This window comes from Felis catus, chromosome B2 (assembly GCF_018350175.1).
Source record: "Felis catus isolate Fca126 chromosome B2, F.catus_Fca126_mat1.0, whole genome shotgun sequence".
In the NCBI taxonomy this organism is placed as follows: domain Eukaryota; kingdom Metazoa; phylum Chordata; class Mammalia; order Carnivora; family Felidae; genus Felis; species Felis catus.
Window position 1 is genome coordinate 48,364,466 of NC_058372.1, and position 23,229 is coordinate 48,387,694.

At 45.1% G+C, this 23,229-nt stretch overlaps 1 protein-coding gene across 8 annotated transcripts in view; it reads left to right on the forward strand.

Annotated features, from left to right (window-relative positions):
- The first annotated feature begins 2,237 nt into the window (after positions 1 to 2,237).
- The window catches only part of TFAP2B (transcription factor AP-2 beta), a 30,257-nt gene continuing 9,265 nt past the window's right edge, over positions 2,238 to 23,229 (forward strand). For 2 of the 8 annotated variants that reach the window (XM_019830708.3, XR_006597827.1), the window contains exons 1-6: positions 2,243 to 2,568; positions 5,699 to 5,725; positions 7,009 to 7,467; positions 12,320 to 12,380; positions 20,415 to 20,634; positions 22,283 to 22,401. In XM_019830708.3, the coding sequence (XP_019686267.1) occupies positions 2,488 to 2,568; positions 5,699 to 5,725; positions 7,009 to 7,467; positions 12,320 to 12,380; positions 20,415 to 20,634; positions 22,283 to 22,401 (967 nt within the window). In that variant the 5' untranslated portion in view covers positions 2,243 to 2,487. Of the gene's footprint in view, positions 2,569 to 4,058; positions 4,341 to 4,491; positions 5,508 to 5,698; positions 5,726 to 7,008; positions 7,468 to 12,319; positions 12,381 to 20,414; positions 20,635 to 22,282; positions 22,402 to 23,229 lie in introns of those variants that run through there. The other 6 variants (XM_019830707.3, XM_019830709.3, XM_019830711.3 and 3 more) reach the window with 6 other exon arrangements.

The window sequence follows — 23,229 nt, forward strand, 5'->3', positions numbered from 1 at the left end:
ATTAAATTTATGCTTCATTCTTAATAAACCAGATTTGGTTTCTTTCAGTTTTCCTAAAGAATTTATATAAATTTTAACCAAATATTTAAAGATGTTCCTAATCTTAAAAATATCTAATATTAGCATAAAATAAAATTACATATGCAAATGTTGAAATTAGACATACATAAGGCTATGAAATACACTAACATATATTTTTAGTAGTTTTGCATATAAAGTATCTTTCTTGGGTTTTTGTTTTGTTTTGTTTTAAGCTATAGAGTTTATTTACTTTAGACTAATCAATGACATACCAAAAAAATATTTAAAAGGTTTCAGAGGAAAAACTTAAGATTTTTTTCAAATGCTTTCTATTTGGGTTGAAATGATCTTTAGACTTAAACAGATAATAGAGTTACTGACTTGAAGGAAGAAGACAATTATTCTCATTAATAAATTTGTGTCTAAAGCACCTGAATTTCCAAATCTATAATATTTGTCTTGCAAAATATTGATCTGGGACTGATTTAGTTATGGAAAGGGTGGGAAGGAATGGTCAAACCTGTTTCAAGTCCTACCACACAATAAAATTAGAAAGAATGCCTTCCCATGTCCAAACCAGCTCTGGGGGCAAAGAAGAAAATCTTGGCTCATGCTCCCAGCGGGAAATCGGTATAGATTTTGTATGGTTTAAGGTGTTAATATTTAAAGTAGAGGAAAAGAAGAAGGAAGGAGGGACGGAAGGAAGAGTAACAGGGTGGAAGGAAGAGAGGAGGGAGGAGGGAGGGAGGAAAGGAAGGAGGGAGAAAAGGAAAGACCAAACATGAAAATTACAACTGGAAATGAAGAAAGGGTTTATTTCCTGAAGTTCTTTCTGAAGCACCTTTTTTTGGTGTTCCTTTCATTTGACTTATCATTAAGAAATTAAATTTAAAACCTGCAGAATTGTTGGGTCTGGATTGTATGCAGCTTGTCCTTGGTTTTTATCGAATCCACCGCGGTTGTCCGGAGCCCTCTCCTGGAAGAGCGTCCTTCCCCGCGCGCACACGGTAGCGCTCAGCAGTCGTGAGATTTACAGACAATCGCCCTTTGCAGATTCACTCTTATCAGGTTTAATAACTTCCACCCCAAATTGCCCCGTCCCTCCTCATTCCCTCCTGTCATTTATTTTCTGCCCGGGGGCAGGGATCCTCCACTGGATTTCCCTTCTGGCTGTGGGAATCCTTCCGTACCCTGAGAGGGAGTAGAAAAATAGAGGGGGTGGGAAAAAGGAACGAGGTGAGTATTCGCTTCGGGATGAAATTCGTAAACCTTGTGCCTTTTTAGGGCTCCCGTTTTCAAGGTTTGGTTAACTTTGTTATTGTTGTTGTTTATGTTTTCCTTCTGGAAAAAAAAAAAACTAGACAATTCACCTAAGGAAAAAAAAAACACTCAGAACAAAAACAAACAAAATCCATACATACTAAAATATTTTTCACTATTTCTTTTAAGAACATCCTGCTTAAATCTTCCAAAGGTTCAGGTGACCATTTGTTGACTGTCCATGATTAAAACCACTTAAAAGTTACAGACAACAGATGCAGATATAATGTCCTATGTCTCTACAAAGAAGGCTCGAAATTAAGATTGTGTGAATGTCTGCATGTGTTGTTCCCAACATCTGAAAAAAAAACCAAAACTTCATAATGTGGAGACTCTAGCCAAGAAAAGAATGGCACATGGAATTCGTTGAAAATGCACACAAATAACCCTTAAAATGACAAACAAGACAGATTGAGGTGTTCATACAGTATTTAAGCTTCCAAACATGTAGGACAAAATGACCAAAAAATATTAGAAATGGTCACTGTGGTGAGCTGGCTTTTTTGGTTCTATTCGGACAGAGATACAGTTTAAAAAAAAAAAAGTTTGTAGACATCAATACAGAGAAATTGCCCTAAAAAATCCCCAAATCCAGCTTTCAAAATACCCTCCTGCTGAACACACATGAATAGGAGCTTTTGTGTTTAAAAATCTCAGTAATGGTCCCCCTTTTAAAATCTACATAGAAAATGGGGGACTGCTGGTCCCCTGGTTTCTCATTATGAATTGTAAAGACTTTAGTCAGTGGCTACAATGATTCATCATTTTCCATATAGAGGTTTTTAAATGTGTATGTTTCTATTAATCACACTGCACGCCTATCTCTCCTTTAAATGCATGTTTAGAGTCTGTAGACTCTGCGTGACCCAGGGGTGCTTATATAACTCAATGTGGGTGTCTGGGTGTAAATACGTGTTTATGATTTTTATAATATATATGTCTGTGGGTTGCATCTAACTCCTGTGTGTGTAATAATGTTTTTCCCTCTGCTGAGGCTTACTTCTCCAGCCTATTGTTTGAGACAACAGATATAAGTTGCGATGGGAGAGGAGCGTCGGATTTGGTGTGTATCCCCCATTTCCAATTATAGATGGATCATTACAGACAGCGGAGTCCTGAGAAGCCAGACATCTGCTCCTCACATGAATGCACTCACCTCCTAGAGACCAGGCTGCCATCATGCTCTGGAAGCTCGTGGAGAATGTCAAGTACGAGGATATCTATGAGGTGAGCCGACACCCCCAGATGCATCTTAGAGCTTTGCAGATACAGAATTTGAGCTTCTTGACACCCCAACTGATATATATTTTTCAGCTATTTAGTCGTAGATTTCCGGTCGGTTTTCTCAGCTTTCTCTAACTTTTAGAAAAGCTGGCTGGGGGAGAGACTTCACTATTCGGAAAAAGGGACTTTAAGGTTGAAATCTGGCTACTTTAAAGTTAGGAAATTTCTCTCTTTTCGTTCTTTTTTTTATTTTTTATTTTTCTTTCCTTCTTCTTCGCCCCCCCCCCCCTTAGGCTTTGATGGGGAATGTGGTGCTACTCAATGTGGGCAGAGAAAATAGAGACTGATCAAGGCAGAGGCTCTCCTGGGTTTGAGTATAGGAGAGAATTAGATGTTCAAGCCTCATTCGTAACAGACTCGGGCTTTTAATTTTTATTTTCAATAATATTTCTGAAATCGATAACAAACGGATCCAAGTAGAGGACGGAAAATTAGAAGGAGGGAGGTAGATAGCTAGATGGGTGTCGATAGAGCAGAAGCTAAGGAGTCCTAGCAGACCTTTTTTTCTTTTTTTAAAAATCTTTTTCCTTGTGTTTTGCTTTTTTGAGAGTCAGTGCGTCCAACACCCCGTTTGGGGGTATTTTTAACGCAGTGTTCTGCCCTTGTTGAGCGCGCACGGCTCTCCAGCGCTGGGGTTGGCGCAACTCTTCTGGGGCGGGGGAAGTTGCCCGGAGCCCGGCGCGGCCGGGGCAGGGGCCGCGCTCGCCGCTGCCCTGGTCGGCCTCCGGCGCCGGCTGACGCGGCGGCGGGGCGGCTCCGGGGCTGGCGGGCGAGGCGGGCGGGCGGTCGGGCGGGGCGCGCGCGGCGGGACGGGGAGGGGACGGCGGCGAAGGCCCGCGGAGCTCCGCTCCGAGCGGAATGGCCTCGCAGACCCCGACTTGGGAGCCGTGGGGAAGAGGGCAGCGCAGACTAGAGGAGACGTCGAGGGAGGGAGGACGGGAAGAAGCGCTTGGAGGGAGGGCGCCGCAGAGTTAGGGAAGGGGGCAGGGGGAAGCTGGCGAGCCGGGCGACCGAGACCGTAAAGCGGAAAAGTTGGAGAGAGGAGGAGGACGGGAAGCCAAGTCCTGGGCGACCGGCGCCAAGCAGCGCTCGCTCGGTCGTACGGAAAGGTCGCGGTGGGACGCACAGAGGTGCCCCGAGCCGGTGGGGGAGAAAATGCGACCTCGGCACTCCGGGAAGATTCTGGAAAGCCCGGCCGGGAGGCGCCTGGCGGATACAGGGAACCGGCCGCGCACAGAAGCGGCCGCTAAGCCCCGACTGACGCCGCGGGCCCAGCCTCACCCCCGCGGACTGGGGCTCCGCGGCCCCACCGCCGCCCGGCCGCCGCGTCCCGTCCCGCAGGCAGCCAGTGCCCCCAGCTCCGGCCGGGCCGGAACCCTAAGAGTGTGTGTGTGTGTGTGTGTGTGTGTGTGTGTGTGTGTGTGAGACAGAGAGACAGAGAGAGACAGAGACAGAGAGATGATGAGGGTTTTCCTTTCCTCTTTGTGGCGGTATATCGACTGTAACGTAGAGCCGCGCCTCCGCCTGGTGGGGCTTGTTTCGGTTCGGCCTCCTTTTCTTTCTTTAACAGGCGGGATAATGGTAAAGTCGAAGGCGCTAGAACTATCTTAAAGAATGTGAGCGCCCGAAGTGAGCATGACACTCACGGAGATGGGGTCACGGTGTGTGTGAACAGCTCGGAATATACATAGAGGGATTTCAGTGGATTCCCAAAAGTAAGCAGGATAAAACTTGTTCTTTGCTTACGAGAAGTAAACTGGCTAAATGAGATAGGAGGGAGGGAGAGCAGAAAGAATAGAGGGAAAGAGGAAGAGGGAGGAGTGGAGTGCAAGAGGGGTAGAGAGAGGAGACCAAAATGGGAAGGAGGAGGGAAGAGAGAGAAGAGAGGGGAAAGAGAGGGAGGAGAGAGAACATTGCAGGTACCCTTATCTGGCTAAATTTCCTGATCAAAACTATGGGAGAACCAGCAGCCCTGTGGAAGGAACCTTTTTAAGTCCGGAGGAAGGTTGAACTTTAACAGAAATGGCAGTCAGGCCAGTTGAACGGGTTCCTGAAACATCCCAGAAGGTTTTCTGTTGCCCCTGGCTTTGCCTGGAAAGGATACATTTAGTGTACTTGGAGATTGATTGCATATATTTTAAATTGAGGTAAAAATCACAGACTGAGCAGTGAAAAGGGACTGGTCACACAAGGGATGAAAAAAAAGCCCCATCTCTCTCCAGTCCTTTAATAAATCAGCATAATCTCCAATCTTCGGTGCAAATCTGCAAACGTCACTTGTAAACAACCAGGCCCACCGGTTTACTTTTCTCTCCCCTCCAAATGATGAGGCAACGCCTTTCTATTTTGTTTTTCTAATCTGCACACAAAGCACCTAGGGCGATCAGTTCTTCCCATTAGGAAAGTCCCTCTCCAGGAACAAGGACACCTACATTCTGTACAAGCCCCCAGCGATGCTCTCCCTCACTGCCTTGTCCAAAGTAGCAGGGGCTGCCTTACGTGTGTCCCCGGCTCAGTTAATTGAAGTTCTGCCTCTTTCCTGCTAAACTTTTTCCCCAGTCTGCCTTTGCCAGCCCCCTCGTCTGATTACATCTAGTAATTCTCCACTGAATGAACGTCATTTACAATAGTAGGGGAGCTCTGCGCTCGCTGCTGCTTCACGCTCCATTTGTCCTCCATTCTCCCTTTAAAGTACTCGTGTAATATTAATAGTCATGAATATCAATTATTATGAGGCGGTGTAGGCAAGCGGAGGGAGGAAGGGGCGCTGGAGCAGTCTGAGCCCAGCTTCGGGTGGAAGAGGACTGTATCTGGAGCCCCGAAGAGCGGCAGAAGAAAAGAGGCCAAAAAGACAGCAAGAGACCCGATGAACAGCTCTGTCTGTGTGTGACAGGCATCGCCAATCTTGTTTGGGGGTGGGGGGGGATTTTTTTTTTTTTTTTTGATGGCTTGTCCTGGAAACCCCTCAAGCTCGGCTCCTGTGTCCAGCTCGTTTCTCTGCTGGACTCCTTGATTTTTTTTTTTTTTTAAATCACTGTTTGATTTTGAGCAGTAACCAGGCTTTTTTTTCCAGATGTTAGTCCACACCTATTCATCCATGGTGAGTTTGGATTCACGTTGTACCAGAATTGCATGCTCCCCCCTCTCACTGTCTCTCTGTCTCTCCGTCTCTGTGCGTGCGTCTCACTCTCTCTGTCTCTGTCTTCCTTTGAGCGCCTTTGGCTTGGTAATTTAGCACCATAATTGGAGGAGGCTGCAGCTGCTTCTCTCTGCATTGTGTGTTCTCCGTCTGAGCTCCATGAGTCAGCTGGGGAGGGGGGAGGCCGCAGAGAAAAACTTTTTATTTGCCACTGCAGTTTGGAAATTTAGGTGACAATTTCTCCAGAAAAGAACCACGGGGACTTTACCAAGGCACTTCCACAAAGGACAGGGAGAAACTTCAACACCCCTCTCACACACACACCTCCCCCTTCTCCTTCCACTCAGTTTGCCACTCCAGACAGAACCAACAGTAAGTTGTCTGGGCTTTTACTTGTTTTTCCCTCCCCAGGTCCTTAATTTTCACACCCTGGAGTATCATAGCATTAGATACAGAAAAGCCACCATAGAAATAACTGCTTCGAACCACGACTCAACTTAAAGGAACGTGGGTTCAGGATGTAATTTCAAATGAGATCCATTTCAATCAAACAGTATTTAAATGATTTAATTCCTCTTGGGGAGGGAGGGGTGACTGGGAACTCAGAGTAGGCAGATTTCTCAGAGCTCCTGGAATTATCAGGTTGTGTGGGGAGCACTTGGTCAGCTGGCTGGGTTGCCAGTGAAGGCAGAAGTTGGTTTGGAACAGGAGCAGCAGCAGAGCAAACAGTATGAAGTTTTATTTGTTATGCTTTGCACCTCTGGAGGAGTTAGAAAAGATAGTTTAAAACACCCAGAAGAGGAAACACTGTACGGGAGGCTCCTATATTTTTAATTAAGGAATTTAGAATTCCCCCCATACATTCAGTTACTTGACCCTTACCCCTTTTGCCTGCTTTGCACTCCCAACAGAAGGCTCAGATGTTGGTTAAGTGGGTGGTGATTCTACCCACTTTTCCCCTCAAAGCCTCGCGTTTGGAATTGCTGAAATCATGTGCCCTCTGAGTCAACCTGGGAGTATAAGTTTCAGACTCTTGCTTCCCCTGTCCTGGGAAGAATGTACAGAAGCGGGGCTTCTCCATTAGTCGCTTGTATTTTTTTTTCTTTCTCTCTCTCTCTCTCTCTCTCTCTCTCTCTCTTTCTCTTTCTGTCTCTCTCTCTCTCTCTCTCTCTCTCTCTCTCTCTCTCTCTCTCTCTCTCTCTGTCTCTCTGCTTCTGTCTCTCTCTCCTTCTCTCCGCTCCCAGGACCGGCACGATGGCGTCCCGAGCCACAGTTCCAGGCTCTCACAGCTGGGCTCGGTGTCTCAAGGACCTTACTCCAGCGCCCCGCCGCTGTCCCACACCCCGTCGTCAGACTTCCAGCCGCCCTACTTCCCGCCTCCCTACCAGCCGCTCCCCTACCACCAGAGCCAGGACCCCTACTCCCACGTCAACGACCCCTACTCCCTGAACCCACTGCACCAGCCCCAGCAGCATCCCTGGGGGCAACGGCAGCGGCAAGAAGTGGGTTCAGAAGCCGGCTCTCTCCTGCCCCAGCCTCGGGCCGCCTTGCCCCAGCTCTCGGGCCTCGACCCCCGGAGGGACTACCACTCGGTCCGCCGGCCAGACGTGCTGCTGCATTCGGCGCACCACGGCCTGGACGCGGGCATGGGTGACAGCCTCTCGCTGCACGGCCTCGGCCATCCCGGAATGGAAGACGTCCAGGTAACCACAAACAAACAAATGAGAAGGACAATAAATAAATAGTGAGTGCCCCGGGAGATGGGAGGGGTGGGGGAGGGGCACTCTGCATCCTGGTAGGGGGAGAGAGTTTCCATCTTTAAAACAGGACTAGCTGGACACGACTTATATAACTGTTTATGTGTTATGCGTGTAGTGGCGATTTCTGGAGGTCCAGTTATGAAAGCTGGAACCACTAGAAATGAAATCTTGAAGGAGAAAGAGATGCATGCACGGGCTGATAGTTTAGGGTCATCACAATCAAGGCTAGTTGTTTTTCCTCTTGCCTTAGCTACTTCCTTTTTCTCTTGTACTTTGTGCTGGCAAGCTAGGTACCCTCCCAACCACCACTGCCCCCCGCCATGCACGTTCCATAGTGGGCCTGGCCCCTGACAAGGCAGGTGAAAGCTTGGGCTGCTTAGAGTCTGGGGCTTCAGCATAGAGGTGCAAGGGCCTCTTGGGCTCCAGAGGTTCCTGCTGGATGTTAAGCATGACAATGCACATGGGGCAGAAAAACATATGCTATGATCATCCAAACCAGGTCCTACTTTGAATGTCCCATAAGCTGCTGAGCCCTTTTTGAAGATAAATGAGTTCCAAAGTCATCTCTGGAGAAATGGAATAATTGTAGGGTTGGGGTGACCCAGAAAGCCATAATTCTGCTTGGGAGTCCAAGAGGACACATACCATTTTGGAGAATTGTTTTCACCTCTTGGTGCATCAGACGACTATGGAGCAGTATTCTCCACATCCCTCCTCAGTTCTCCCCTCCATTAATACTCTCCTCTCCCCAAAGCCACCATCCCAGTTAGACAGGCATCACGTGTTTGTTTCTTAAAACAAAAGGCTCAAAACACTCCCCCCACCCACTCCCTAACCCATCTGCAACCTACACAATGGAGCCTGATTTGGTTGAGAATACTTGGTTAAACTAAACAAAGAAACATCAAAGAAATGATTTCGAAAAACTGTCTGGGTGATTCTGAGCAGGTCTCCTTTTGCTCCCTAATTTAAATAGTCTGCAGAAAGGATAAATACGGTTGAAAGGTATTTGACACTTTGGTCTCATTGGCATAGTTGTATATATTATGCATCGTTTTAGACGTACCTCTAAAGCAAAGGAAAATGAAATGGGAAAGGGAAAAGTCCTTCTGTTTTACCTTACTGGGGAAAATATACATTTATTTCGGACAGCTAAAATGTGGTGACAGCATCAGATGCTGCCTGTGTGTAGCCTGTGATGGTTTATTGTTTTAGAAGAAATTCAGTTATTTATTATTTCCCAAAATAATGGGATCACATGATTTGTGGCTGGATTTGCCCATAGTAACATGAACGATAGTTTTGTTGGTTTAATCAAGCTTGATGATCCCTGTCTGGAGATACTGCTCATTTCAGAATACCATACAAGAAGGAAATATTTAATAGCTTTTTAAAAAATGTATTGAGGTAATATGTGTCTGGGAGGGGGCAAGTTTTTAAATTAACCTTTCTGAGTACGGCTCAAAGTGCTAGATAATGAAAGTGGACCAACTCATCACCGCTGCTGTTGGCAATGCTAACGCACTGGCCGTGTCACCACCACCCTGCAGGCCCAGTGACTCAGTCAGTCGAACCCAGGAATTCTCTCAAAACAGGGAATAGATTTCTTTGGTCTCAGTTTAGTTTGGTTTTAGTTTAGTTTAGTTTTTTAGGTTTTTTGTTTTGTTTTGTTTTGTTTTTTTAAGATAGAATTGTGAGGGGTTTTGAGTGTTTGGTCAAATGCAAAGGACGAGGGAAGCACAGGACCAGTTCAGGGTGTACTGGGGAGAACACCCGCATCAAAGCGTCGCCCGGCAGGCTGAGTTGTTGCGTCGAAACAAGGACGGCGGAGGTGCAGAGAGCCCAGAGGAGAGAAGGTGCAGGCCCCGGCCCACGCATGCTCCCCACCTCTACCCAGTTCCTCCCCCAGAGGCTTCCAAACCCGTCATCTGGCGGGGTGGGGTGGCTCGCGGGACTTTCTCTGGACGACCTTCAGTGCACGGGGTCACGAGGGATACATCCTGCGCTTGTCCCAGGCTGCAGGGAGGATCTCTGTCTCCGCGGCGGCGATGACAGGCCTTCAGAGGCAAGGATGCGCTTGACACGACAGGGGGCAGGTGACAAAGAAAGACGGGGGAGAGATGTACCTAGGACCGGGCCCCGAATGCAGGGGCTTCGCCTCAGCTGCTCCATCCCGGAGGATCCACTCCGAGTTGCTGGGGGGGGGGGGGGGGGGAGCGGGTAGGGGTGGGGAGACGGGGGAGGTGAAGTTACCCGAGCCGGTGGGGATTTCACCGTTTCCTGCAGCTACGGATTGGGTTGGCTGCGCCTGACCAGTCTTTAAAAAGGGACCAGAGGGTGCCTCGGCCTGGACCTCAGTCACTTGTACGAACTCGAAGACCTAGTGTGTGTTCCGGATCCCTCTCCCTGCCCCCTCCCAGCCGCGGACCTGACAGGTCCCCAGGGCGCCGCTGGGCCAGAGGGCCTCACCGCGAGGGGTACTCACCTGGCCGAGGGTTGGTTTGTGGGTATGTCGTGTGACCCAGACACACGCGGAGGGCCACCGCCCCGACCGACCGTGAGAGAAGAGGAGGGGAGCTAATTAACCAAATGCTTCTAATATTTTTTTAAATGAAACTATAAAACCCTGTCAATTTCTATTTCAATTTACTCACAGGGGCTATTAAACTAGCAAATCGCAGTTTGGGCTCTGGGTATGCTACATTTCACCCATTTGCGTGTATGTGTGTTGGGGGGTGTGCACTGTTAAGAAAAAAAAACTCCGGAAAAACAGCATCAGAGAGAAAGATGGAGTGAGATGACACCTACTTTGGAGTTTAGTTGTCGTGAACCCCTCTTTTCTTCTTCCAGTCTTTGCTCCCTAACCTCGCGTCACCTCTACTACCCCTGAGTATAAGCATATAAGGACGTTGTCAAACCCCACCACACACACACACACACACACACACACACACACACACACACACACCAGTGTCTTAAAGCAACCCCTGGTATCACTTTTAACTAAAGAAGTCTAGTAATTACGAGTCTGAGTTGTTTTTCTGCGCTTCCGCATGCAGTCCTAATTAAATCTTTACGATCCTCCCTGTGACGATTAAGCGCCAGCATGCTGCGTGAATATCCTGTACAAAAACCCAGCAGGCGGCCGTAATTAGATAGAAAATCAGACAAGAGCCTTCTCATTAACTACCACAACTACCCCACGTCGCTGATGAGGCGTATATACATATTTACGTATCGGCGTGAGGGTGAGGTGTGGGGGCGCCCTGGGTCCCGGCCCCCGAGATCCGGGGCCTGCCCGCCCACAGTCACCGACGACTATTTTGGTCTTGAGTGGACGCCTCGCAGTGTAGACACGTGAGCATGCAAGGCGTGAATCGTGTGTGTGTGTGTGCGCGCGCGCACGCGGGTGTGCAAGGTGGGGGTGTCCTGAGGAGTTCCGAGCAAGTTGTATGAAGTATTTGTTAAAGCGTTTTACTGTCTCTTAATATGGACATGGCATGTTGCAACATGGAAAACGGGTCTTACGGGGAATAACAATTTTCCTCACCTTTCCGACAACTGAAGAGTGACTCTTAAAAACGTAAAGAAACAAATTAACATGCTCCTCCCCCGCTCCTCGTGATTAGATCATCTCGTGTCTAATGTGCTGCTTGTTTGGGGTAGACAGTCTCTTCCTTGTGATGAACACACACCCTGTCTGGGGATGAGGTGTGAGTGGGTGGGAGGTGCTGTGAAAACACAACCTCACTCCCAAGCCGTTTGCTTTTTACTTCTCTGTCGAGTGGGGGACAGATTGGTCCGAACGTAGGTTTCTAAGAATCAAGGAAAGCAGCGGTACATTTCAGAAAGACCTAGCATTTATTTTTCATTTGGGGGGTGGGGTGGGGAGAGGAGGGAATACAGTGCTTTTGGATGCCCTGGGACGCACAGCCAGAACTTCTGTATTTGTGCATCCTGACAGTAAGAAACTCATCCCAACAGCCATTTCCCCTCAGAAGTGCTGCCAACACCCAGGGTTGAAACTCCCCTTTAGGATAAGACTGTGGCACAGAAGATAAATGCTCTTTGCCAGAACCTAGGTGCTCACTGGGAGGATCGGGGGCTCTCTGTGTGTCTGTGGTTACTGTGGCCCTAACAGGTGTGCTTCTTGCTGGGAAGTAGCAGCAGCAGGATTGGGAGGGGAAGCAAACTGTGCAGGTTCTTCTGAGGGATTGTCAGGCAGCAAGAAATTCATAGCACACAAGGACGTGTACGGACTGAAGAGTGTGTGCGGTCCTGCCAGCTTGCAAACGTGTTCCTATGTGTTGCTGTTTGCATTCCATTCCAAATTGCTCAGACTTTAATTAAAATCCCATAATGTAAACTATTATGTATTTGTAAAGTGACTCTGGGGTTAAGATGTGCTGGGATAGAACTGAAAACAGGAATTATCCGTACTTATATTGGTGAAAATCTTTCAGCTGTTGCCAAATTTTCACAATTCATAAGAGCAAGTAATATGAAAGTTTATATGTCTGTGTAACATCTATGTTTAATATAATAACTAAACCAATACTGCATCCCAGATGTCTCTCGCAGTTTCCTTTTTCCTCCTCTTCCATTGGAAGAATTTATAATTTGGGTGACTTTCATTTCTATGTTGATTTGGAGGTAATAATGATAATAATAAAACCTCCCTTTGTGAATTAATATAAATGGAAATAACAGAAACTCCAGTTTGGAATGACATGATTTATGTGTGCAATTCTTTAATATCCAGTCAATTTGAATAGTGATGTTTTTATATTCACAGTCAGTTGAAGATGCCAATAACAGCGGCATGAATCTATTGGACCAGTCTGTCATAAAAAAAGGTATGGATTATTCCTCCCAAAAGTAAGCAAAGTTTTCCTGTGCAGTCATGTCTTTATGAGTTTTCGCTTTGGGGGAATTCGTTCTTTTATAAGAGAGAAATGTTTGTGCACAATCACAGGACAAAGGTGTAAAAGGCCTGGGTGTAAAAGGCATGTTGGGAAGAAGGAAATGGGGAGGGGCAAAGACAGAAACCCAGATGAGAGACAGAGGGACAGAGACTGTTGCCACTTTCTCATGGTACATTTGGCAGCAATTGTAGATACATCTTAAATAACCAAACTACCATCGTGTGTGGAACTGGTTAGGAAACACTACTTTCAAAAATGTGCTATAATTATTTCATTTATGACTGGAGTTTGCTGAGCTAAACCCTAACCTAAGTCATTGAGACAGGTCCTTCTCTTGTTTTTGTATTTGATTTTTGTGTGTGGTAATTCTGTTCCCAGTTCTCTATCTTTTATGAGTTCTTTATTATTTTTAAAAAAAAATCCTGCGAAATGTGTTGCTAAATATGCACATCCTGAGAAGTTGAGACAGCCTATGCACATTTCTAAATCTTCCTACATATGCATTCATGATTTAGTGTGACTGTGGAATCACCCCATACTGTTAAAGGGCATGTGATATTAACAAATGTTTGCAGTCTCTTGTACAGCTGTAAGCAAAATAATTAACTAATTAAACTAATTAAATGTAATTACAATAACTCATTTCGGGCGTATTGCAGCTGCTTAATTTTTCCCCCTCTCTTCTGACAGTCACTGAGAGAATGCCTGGCGATTAGTGTGGCTGCCGAAAGGCCCGAATGTCACTCACATGCCACCAATTTAGGAGCTTGAATGTGTAAACAGTGCAATCTTTAATTATCGCTAGAGCTGGTATTTGGAGATACAGTTTTAACTACTGTAACCCTTTCTTATCGATTCTGGAGAAGGCCCGTCCTTATATTTGATGTCAACAATCCCTAGCTTCCGTCAGTTATGATTAATTTGAACCACATGACAGTCACAAAAACAATTAAAGAAAAGGTGCTTTGGAAAGGAATGCAAAATCAAGCCTGGTACAGTAGAAGGGTTGTGAAGTAAGGATTCCAAACAGGGTGGGGTATTCTAAATTATCTTCCTTTACAAAGACAGAAAAAGTGGCTTTGGAGGTGAAGGATGGGAGCTGGGACAGGGGTGGGGGGAGCTGTACTTGAATAATGCCATTTGGCTTTGGAATGTAATATCCTAAAGAAGAATGGTGAGATTTGGGGCAAAACTATTTATGTTGAGTGTTGCTCCAAACATCTCTCCCTATCTTCTTTAGATAGTGTCATTTCAGTTTTTAATGCCAGCTTTCCGGTTTGCTCGGACACCCAGGCTTGGTGCTTAGATTTGCAACTGTGCTGACAGCTCACTTTCACCATTTCCTCTAGGGTCTTCTCTTTTGGATAACTGCTAGTTGATGGGGGCAAGGCAGGGAGAGTGGGGAGGTACTTCCCCATTGGCTTTTCTGTTTCTTTTTTGTTTTAGCCCCCCCTCCCTTTTCACCGGAGGCTAGAACCCCTTATCTCAGGGTTCTGTATCCTAGAAACAACATTTGGGCTGTCAGTGGGTCATGCCCAACAGATGACCAATCAGAAATGTTATTAATAGGCAGGCCAATAAAAATATTTGGAATTTAGCTTGCTTAACAAAATGGACCTGAAAATATTCTTAGATGTAGGCTGCTTTGGTTTCAGGGCTAGTATATGTTTGTCAGCAAAATATGAATATTTATGTATAAGGGTATCTCCAGGAATAAGGAGAATATTGACTAAAGTGGCTGGTTCTGTTCAAAAACATGCAATACTTTTTATGGCCTCTAAAGCCTTTTTTTATTTTTTTTTTTTAATGTATAGTTTAAAACATCTAAGTGGCACTCCAGTCACTTTATTGATTTAGGGGGCATGGTATGAATATGAAGTGTTAGGTCAACTCCATTATTTAATACTTCAGGTATTTCCTTTATTACATGAAGAAAAGATCTGAGTATCATATATTTATCTGTAGAGTCATGGGTAAAATAGAAATAAGTGGTTGATTTACTTTTCTAGGTAACTGTGAATCATTTAAAATAAGGGTATGGATTTACCTGCTTCTTCCTGGCCCTCTGGTCTCTCATTTTTGTCCCCTCCCCAACCCATATGAAGGATATCTCCCAGAGATTAATTTCATAAAAGAGGAGGTGAGACAGTTTTCAGAACTAAGTTTTCTACATCTCAACAATGGGCAAGGGACTTGGTTGCTTACTTTATTTTCTAATGGGTTTTTAGAGAGAGCTTTAATTTTTATTTTTTGTAGAGGGATTTTTAAAAGTCTACCTCACTAATAAAAGTGCAGCCACTGGCCCAGGTTTCGGTGTCTCTGCTATTATATATACTGAAGCCAGAAGACCTAGGCATAAAAGATAAAGGTCTCTATGTCTCTCACTGTCTCTAATTATGGAGGGACTCTCTCCTAAAATTTAACCAATTTTTCACCCGTGTTGATATCACCTCATAGATTATAGGCTAGCTCTCCTGTTATGTTTGCTATCTGGGCTTAGCTGACATTTCTGAAGTAATTTAGTTAAGAGGAAATGAGTTGTTCCCAGTAGAGAGAGCAAACGAGTAGAGTGAAGGTAGCCAGCGTGATAAATGGCTCTTTCATTTGAAGATCTCCAGAGCTCGTTTACGGCTAATTTTCTGTATTGGCCCCCTTTGAGCTATTAATGCAATCGGCAGGGACCGTGGCCCCTCTCCTCTTAGCTGCCCCATTAGAGCTCCCATTAAGCTGCCGAGTCTCAACTCCGTGGCAGGAGTGGAGGGAGTAATGAAAGGTGCTTTTTAAACTCTCCTAATCTAAACCGGCAGAGGGTGGTTAATACGATTTGAAGGGGGCTGGTCAATGAGCAATCAATAAAGTAATAATGAGAAGGATTCGGTACATTAACAGTCTAAAAATCCAACGAGACATTAAAAAATCATTCTTAACTCTCAGTTCCATTAAGATTAGGATTCTGGGCCGGGGAGGGGCTGCGTTGGTGCCCAGCTAATATAAATGATCCCTGCCACCATCCTATAGCCTAACTAAAAAAGGCTCACCTAGGCTTTAAGAAGAAGTGTTTGGTGCATTCAGAGGCCAAAATGCAATAGGTTTGACACCTTAGAGAGCAGAAAATATGCTGGGATTTCTTGGAAAGGCTAGTGTGGCTGGAGTCCAAGGTTCAAATGTGACTGTGGGGCATTTTCATTGGTCTTGGGGATATCCTGTTTGGTTAGTTTCAGTTCAACCTCAGTTCTTTCCCACTTTTTTCCCCATTAGTTCTGGCCCCTTCCCCATATAAACACTTTGATTTGGTGTGGATTTTCTTTGGGGGGGAGGTAGGAAGAAATTGCCAATTTCAATTACAATGTTGGGATTCTTCCTTCTGACCTAGAAGGTAAAAAAGCACCGAGAGTTATGTCAGAGCCTCTGAAAGGGTTTGAGTTTCCCCTCAAAGGAAGAGGTTCACATTTCCAGAGCTGACTTGGATCCCAATAGGTATTTATTCAACTCAAGACTCTGAGATACATTCCAGCCACCCAGGGAGTAATCAGAGTTCACAGAATTTTTTAAAATTTTTATTTATTTTTGAGAGAGAGAGAGAGAGAGAGAGAGAGAGAGAGAGAGAGAGAGAGAGGAGTAGGGGAAGGGCAGAGAGAGAGGGAGGTACAGAATCCGAAGCAAGCTCCAGGCTCTGAGTTATTAGCACAGAGCCTGATGCGGGGCTCGAACTCACAAACCCGTGAGATCACGACCTGAGCCAAAGTCAGATGCTTAACTGACTGAACCATCCAGGTGCCCCAAGAGTTCACAGAATTTCAAAGTTGGAAAGCTCAGACACTCTTCTCCAACTCCCACCCTCCACCCCCAGTGGGGAGGAGGGGGGAACTGAGATCAAGAGAAGATAAATGACTTTCCCAAGGTCCCACACACCAAGTAAGTGATGGGACCCATTCAGTTTATGGCTTCTTAGACTTTGCCCCTAAAGGATGCTAACACTGGATGTTCGTAGTTCTTTATATGCCACCTTTCTTTGTGAGAATCCTTTTATTTTTCTTTCCAGGATTTCAGTGCTCACATTTATAGATGTGCTGTATATCCATGTGAAATAATATTTAGCCCTCAGGTAGATGAGAGACAATGCAAGTATAAAAAGAAAAGGGTGCTCTGCTGGTAAGAAGTACTTATTTCAAGCAGTATTCAACCTCTTGTTGGCTTCCTGGTGTAGCTTACATATTTAAGTCTGAGTACCTTTCAGAGGGACTTACCTTTGAATCCATTAGATGGGTTCATTTCTTCCTTTCTTCCCCACCAGCAGATCAGACCCACAAAGGGTCTGTTTGCAGTCAAACACAGAGATCTCAAGGCTACGGTTTCATAGTTAAGTTTAAAAAATACACATTAAGAGCTAGTCTATTAACACTTTGGTTCTCTATAGTCCACTAATGAATAATATTTTCTGTAATCAGTTTTCCTTCCTCTCTCCTTAAATAAAACTCCAGTCACTCTAATGAAATACTGATTGGGTTTAAACCTTTTTTCTTCTCCCTAATATAATGCCAGGAAAAAAGGAATGGAGCAAGTTTTGTGGATGTTACATGCAGAAGTTGGCCATGATATGCAACTGAGAACTGAATAGGAAAAAAAAAAAAAAACCCAACCAGTTTTAATGTATGCACAGAAAATTGTAAACATGTAAAGAACTGAAAGCTTCACGCTGAGTTTTGCTATGCTCCATTTCCTTACCATTTCCTGCTGTCGCTTTAAACCTATCTTAGTCATCTCTGGGTTCCATGAGCAGGAACAGTGTGCTCATAATTACTAACAAATCAACCGGGTCCTGTTGCTCTCTGGGTTTATTGATAAGCTGGAGGAAAGCAGAAGGGAAAAGACAAAGAGAATAAAATATGGGGTTAATCAGCTGAGCTAAGCAGGTGTGAAAGTGGAGGGGAAGTTAGATAACACTGCTAGGGATTCAAAGGAAAGTTAGGACAAGAAATGTGTAGGGTATAGTCTAAGATACCAAGATTAAGGTCAGAGTGGGAGAGGGTTAGAACCTGAAGATAAGAGAGTAGAGGGTAGGAACATGATTTATACTTAAATTAGAAAATGGAAGGGCACCTGGGTGGTTCAGTTAGTTAAGTGTCCGACTTCAGCTCAAGTTATGATCTCAAGGTTCCTGAGTTCAAGCCCTGTGTTGGGCTCTATGCTGACAGCTCAGAGCCTGGAGCCTGCTTCAGATTCTGTGTCTCCCTCTCTCTCTGCCCTTCTCCCACTCCTACTCTGTCTGTCTCTCTCTCAAAAATAAATAAACATAAAAAAATAAATTAGAAAATGGAAATATAACCTGAAGCATATCTGCTCAAATGGCTTGCATCTTTGGGGGACGGGGGGGGGGGGGGGAACAACAACAAAAGAGGACAACAATGTGTTGACAGAAGCTGACTGGATTGGTGATATTTAGGTGATAATGCATTTGAGGAAAGGTACAGTCCATGGAACGGAAGAGAACACTATACATTCCCCAAAGGAAATGGCTCTTGTCAGGTAAATCAGGCAATTAACAATAGTGAAATTAGAGGGCAGGTTATAAAGTGTCTCTAAAGGCTTGGTTTTTAGAGACATCTAAAACTGGGACTCTGAGAAGCAGGTAAAATTCCAATCCTAAAGGGTATTGGTTGTTCAGTATGGGAAACGGGAAATGAACTTAGTATTTTCAACTTAGTAAGGTTTTTTCTTCTGTTAAAATATTCTATAGTGAGGTTTATTTTCTGTTAAAATATTCTTTCCAAATAGTATTTAAATATGAAAATATTGCTGATGTCAAGGATGAGATTTTTTTTTACAACTTATTTCTATAGTTCATACCATGTTAAAATTACAAAATTATATCTATATTTTGGAGAAAAGTTTCTCCAAGGTTACTTGAAGCTAATTCCCATGATCGTAAATTATTTGTTTATAGTTCTTGAATACAAATCTGAAATATGGAAATCAAGAGTGCTGTGAAGAATAAGACAGATTAAATTAGATGTGGATGTTGTGTAAGGGAATTAAATGACAGGGTGTTCTCACCAAAATCACTGTCTTTTAAATGACTTTAACTCCGTATTTTACTCAAATGTAATTAATACTCACACTGTGACTTTTCATTGGTTCACTCTCAAAAGGGAATATGAGAATGTGATGAGGGGAATCAGAAAGAAGAAAACATGGTCTGTAGCCCTCCCCCCCCCCCCAACCAGGACAGTGCAGAAGATCCACTCTGTTACCTAACATCACTCACCTGTTCTGAGACAGGGCCTTGAACTCTGCAGATCCAGAAATACTAAAACATCTAAGGAGTAGCAAAAGGAAATACTCCAGGACCTCCATCCATTCTCCTAGGAAAATCCTTTTCCATGAGATGTTTGTAAAGGGCCAAACTGCAATTCCTAATAAATAAGAGATTTGGGACCAACCTGGCTTTCAGGAGTCTCCAAACAATCATGGAAGTCTGAATGCTGGAATCTGTAGTAGAGAGAATAAGCTGTTACAAAAATACTCACTGTTGGTTATTCTATACAAGAGAAGTTGTACAACTTGTTTGACATGTAGAGTTTTAGGCTCTGGATGGTGGAAAGAGCATGTCTTCCCCTACCAGGATGATAGGATAAGACATAATCTTTATTAAAGAGAAGGAATGGGAGCATTCTTTTTCATGCCAGATGCATGTTTCAATAAATCCCCTGAACTGGTGATCAACAAATATTGTTTGAAGATTTGGGGGCTTCATATCCCATTGGAAGAAGCTAAGGTGTAAGGCAAGCCAGGAAAAGTCACCTGCCCTGTGGCTTCTAGAGCCTGCAGAAAGAAAATGAGCTTCAGCAGTGTAGAAGTCCAAGGGAGCAAGACTGCCCGGGAATTGGGAGATTGACCATTCATTGTTCCTCATTCCCAGCCCTTTGGTTCTACTGAGCCCCGCCTCTTCCTGAGGTGCAGATGACACTGAAACACAATTAAACAGAAATACAGGCTGGAGAGACTGAATGCGCCTGGGTAGCAGTGGCAACCAGCTGTCAGCTCTTATTAACTTCTGCATAAAACATACCTTGAGTGCGGTTTGTTATCAATTACTTGCCGAAATGAAACAACTGGGGCAAGGCAAGACCTCCGCTCACATGAATTAGAGTGATTGGTTGATTGATCAGGGCACCTGTTGTAAATCATAACTGCTCCAAACAATCACCAGCCGGTGCTTTAGTTAATTTGTAAACAAAATTCATGTCACTGTGGAATTGCTTTCACTGGAGAGGAGCATTTGGGTTCATTTCTAAATGAATATGTTGTTATGATGTAGGAAAGAATGAGACCCACTTTTACAGAAATGAGCAGCTCTTTCGAGCCCAAGCTTAATGGTATTACTTGGCTGTTCTTGAGCACAGTGTCTGAAAGAGCCCACTCTCCAATGCTCTCCAGTGATGACCATAGATTTGAGTCCAATAAGAAAGGAGGGAGGGGTTCTCATACAGAACATTGGTATTACCATTTTATATCATTGATAATGTAATCACTCCCAGGCTTCAGCACCAAATATGATTATTATCCTTAGGGGATGGATGAGGAATCTAGGATTCAGAGAGGTTCACTGAGCTATCTCAGGTCACAAGCTAGCACATGGTGGAATAGGATTTGCCGGGTTTCACAGCATAATTCAAACTCTGGGCTGTCTGTTTTGATTTTGTATAGTAAGCGGGACTGTGGCAAGGGGGCACTCATAGCTACACACATGGGGTAAGTTTCCAGAGGAGTGATGGCTTTTCCATTTGTTTGTACACAGTGCTCTGAACGCACCGCAGCCCCACTGGAACAAACACTTCCTCCTCCAGCTTTCCACTTGGCGCCTGTCCTGTGGCCTCGCCCCTGCGCACGCACCGACACATTCTATCAGCCGGTCACCAGGATCGAAACCCGGTCACCTTTATGGCATATTTTTTTTCTCCCTAGTTCCGGTTCCTCCCAAATCTGTGACTTCTCTGATGATGAATAAAGATGGCTTCCTGGGAGGCATGTCCGTCAACACCGGCGAGGTATTTTGCTCGGTCCCGGGCCGTTTGTCTCTGCTCAGTTCAACTTCAAAGTACAAAGTAACTGTGGGAGAAGTTCAGAGACGGCTTTCGCCCCCCGAATGCCTCAATGCGTCTCTCCTCGGCGGCGTCCTCAGAAGGTAAAACCCCCAAATCGGTTATTATGGGGTGAAGGAAGAGGGCTCTCCCGGAAGCCAACATACAGCCCGGCGCAGTTGCCTAGCAACTGGGCGTCCAGAGCGCGGCCCCCTCCCCGCCCCCAGCTGCGCGTGCGGAGAGCTACGGCCGCCACGTGCTGAGGGCAGCGCGCGCAAACGCCGCCGCCCCGGGACCCACGCGCCGCCAGCGCGCGCCGCCTCGCCCTCCCGCTGCGATCGGTGGCGGGAGCCTCCCACTTTCCCTGCCCTGTGCCTGGCGCGGGACTCCTTCCCAGCCCCGGGACACTCCGAGGGCGTTCTGTAGCCTGAGTGAAACTCAGAACCGACACACACTTATCTAAAACAGACGTTTCATGGAATAATCCACTTTGTACCAGTAACGTACTGTGATACTTCTCTGTTTTGTTTTAAAGTATGTTTGGCGGCCGACTAAATCGGTCACTAGCCACCAAAGCATTGTTCCCTCGGCTTGAAAAATTCTGCACTAGACTTGCGACCTCTTGTCTTCAGTAAGAACACCGCCAATAATAACAGTGGAATATTAACAGTTATCCCGTGGGGGCATTCAAATGGTCCTCAATATTGGAGGAAGACATTTCATGGATTCCTTGTGAAAAATGGAGGAAGGGGTGGCTTTTATTTTAAGATTTTAAAACCTCTCCCCAGATTCTCTGCCAGTGCCTGGACAGAGGACACTTTGGTAGTGTCTCTGATAGGAAGGTGACGCTGTAGGAGACGAACTTTTCAAGCTGGCCTATTTGGGGGGTTGAAAGTCCCTTTCTTTCCTAAAAGTGGCTGTGTGAACTGTACCACCAGAGAGGTCAGAGTAACTGGGTTTTTTCTTGTATTTTTGCCAAGACTTTAGCACATACAGGGAGAGAAGAGGGAGGAAGTAAGGGGGTGACTCATGGATTTTTCTCACTTTGAATCCTTTTGCCTTGCTCTCCAAGTGAGTCCTTTGAGTCCTGGAGTGTGGAAGTTTCTTTCATTCACCCCCTGGGCATTGAGTGTGTGTGTATAAAACTTGCTATGAGATTAAGTGAGATAATCAATATACAGTGCTTATCGCATAACTAAACTCCCTAAAGTGTTAGTTTAACTGTTATTGCGATTACCATCATCATGTTGGTTTCATGTTTCAGTCTTCCTTCCCCTTTTAACCCAACTCCATCTTACAGCAATTCTTGACCCCTTCCTTCCTCGAAAGGCCCACCTGTTTCAGCTAGTGCCTTCTCTCTGAACCACCCAGTTCTTTCCTTCTTTCCCGCAAGGTAGCGCTTGCCCAGTTTCTGCTTACCAACTGGCTCCATTACAAGGAAAGAGCTTGTGTGTTTGCATGTGCAACTTCTACCTTTTCTGGACCCACAACCTACATCCTAATTATTCCCATCTGGTATCATTTTATTTTCTCATGAGATAAAAAAAAAGACTCAATTTTTTTATGCTCTGTATTGCAGAAATTAAGCAAACCTCAGCAGACTATCAGCAAATAACCACAAGGAAAGGGGGAAAATGTGCTAACCTCAAGTTAAAACCTCTTCAAGCTCCACTGGGCTTTAGATTGCTAAGTCTAAACTTTGTTTCAGGAATACTCTGAGGTTAATCAGAATGTTAATTCTTGCAATTTCAGAGCCAAATCGAAAAATGGGGGGAGATCTTTGCGAGAAAGGCTAGAAAAAATCGGTTTGAATTTACCCGCGGGCAGGCGCAAAGCAGCAAATGTCACGTTACTCACCTCCCTGGTGGAAGGTAAGCAAGACGTGTGGCCATTTCACGAAGTGGCTGAGTTTAACTGTTGGCTGAAGGCTGACATTTTACACGTTTCATGATTAACTGGAAATCACTGCAATTGTTGTGCCCTTATGAGTCGAATGTCAAGAGGCTGCCTGAGAGAAGTTCAAAGGTCCTTTTACTTAGAGGGAACTGGCAATTGTAGAGAGGCCAAAGGACATGTGCAAGAGTGCCTAAGCTCTGGAGAGTGCTCAGGTCCAGACTCTAAGGCAGTGCAGAGGTTACTTGTACCACCATGTGCAGGAGACAGTGTGTGAAACTCCCTCTGTATGAATTCTCGCAAGAGTAACTCTGTAAGCAGCAATCCATTTTATATTCCTCTCCTTCCCAGGTTCTACCTCTGAATCGTCAGTAGTAGAAAGCACATTGTCTTTTTTCATAAGGAAACTTATTGCACTCCTGACCCCTAATGGTTATTTTAAGACTCATGCCACTCCCAGGGTTCTATCTCCTGCTGATTACCTGGGACTTATTATTATTATTGAAATATGGCTTAATAAGGCCAATGACGCCTAGGAGAAAACAGGGTGCAGGGTGGTGCTGAGGAAACATGGAGGGGAGTCACGTATGATCTTCAGTGTAGATTCATCAATTGTGAATTAAAGAGCCATAATTATGACAGGCACATTCTAATTTGCTCATCATTTTGGGGTTGGGGATGATATTTATGGTATGTAATAAACAGGAACTTCTACACAGTTGAGAACAAGAGGATCTGCAGTTAATTTGTGGGACGGGGAAGGGATAGGAAATACAGCCAGATGGTCTTAATGAAGGAAGTTATAG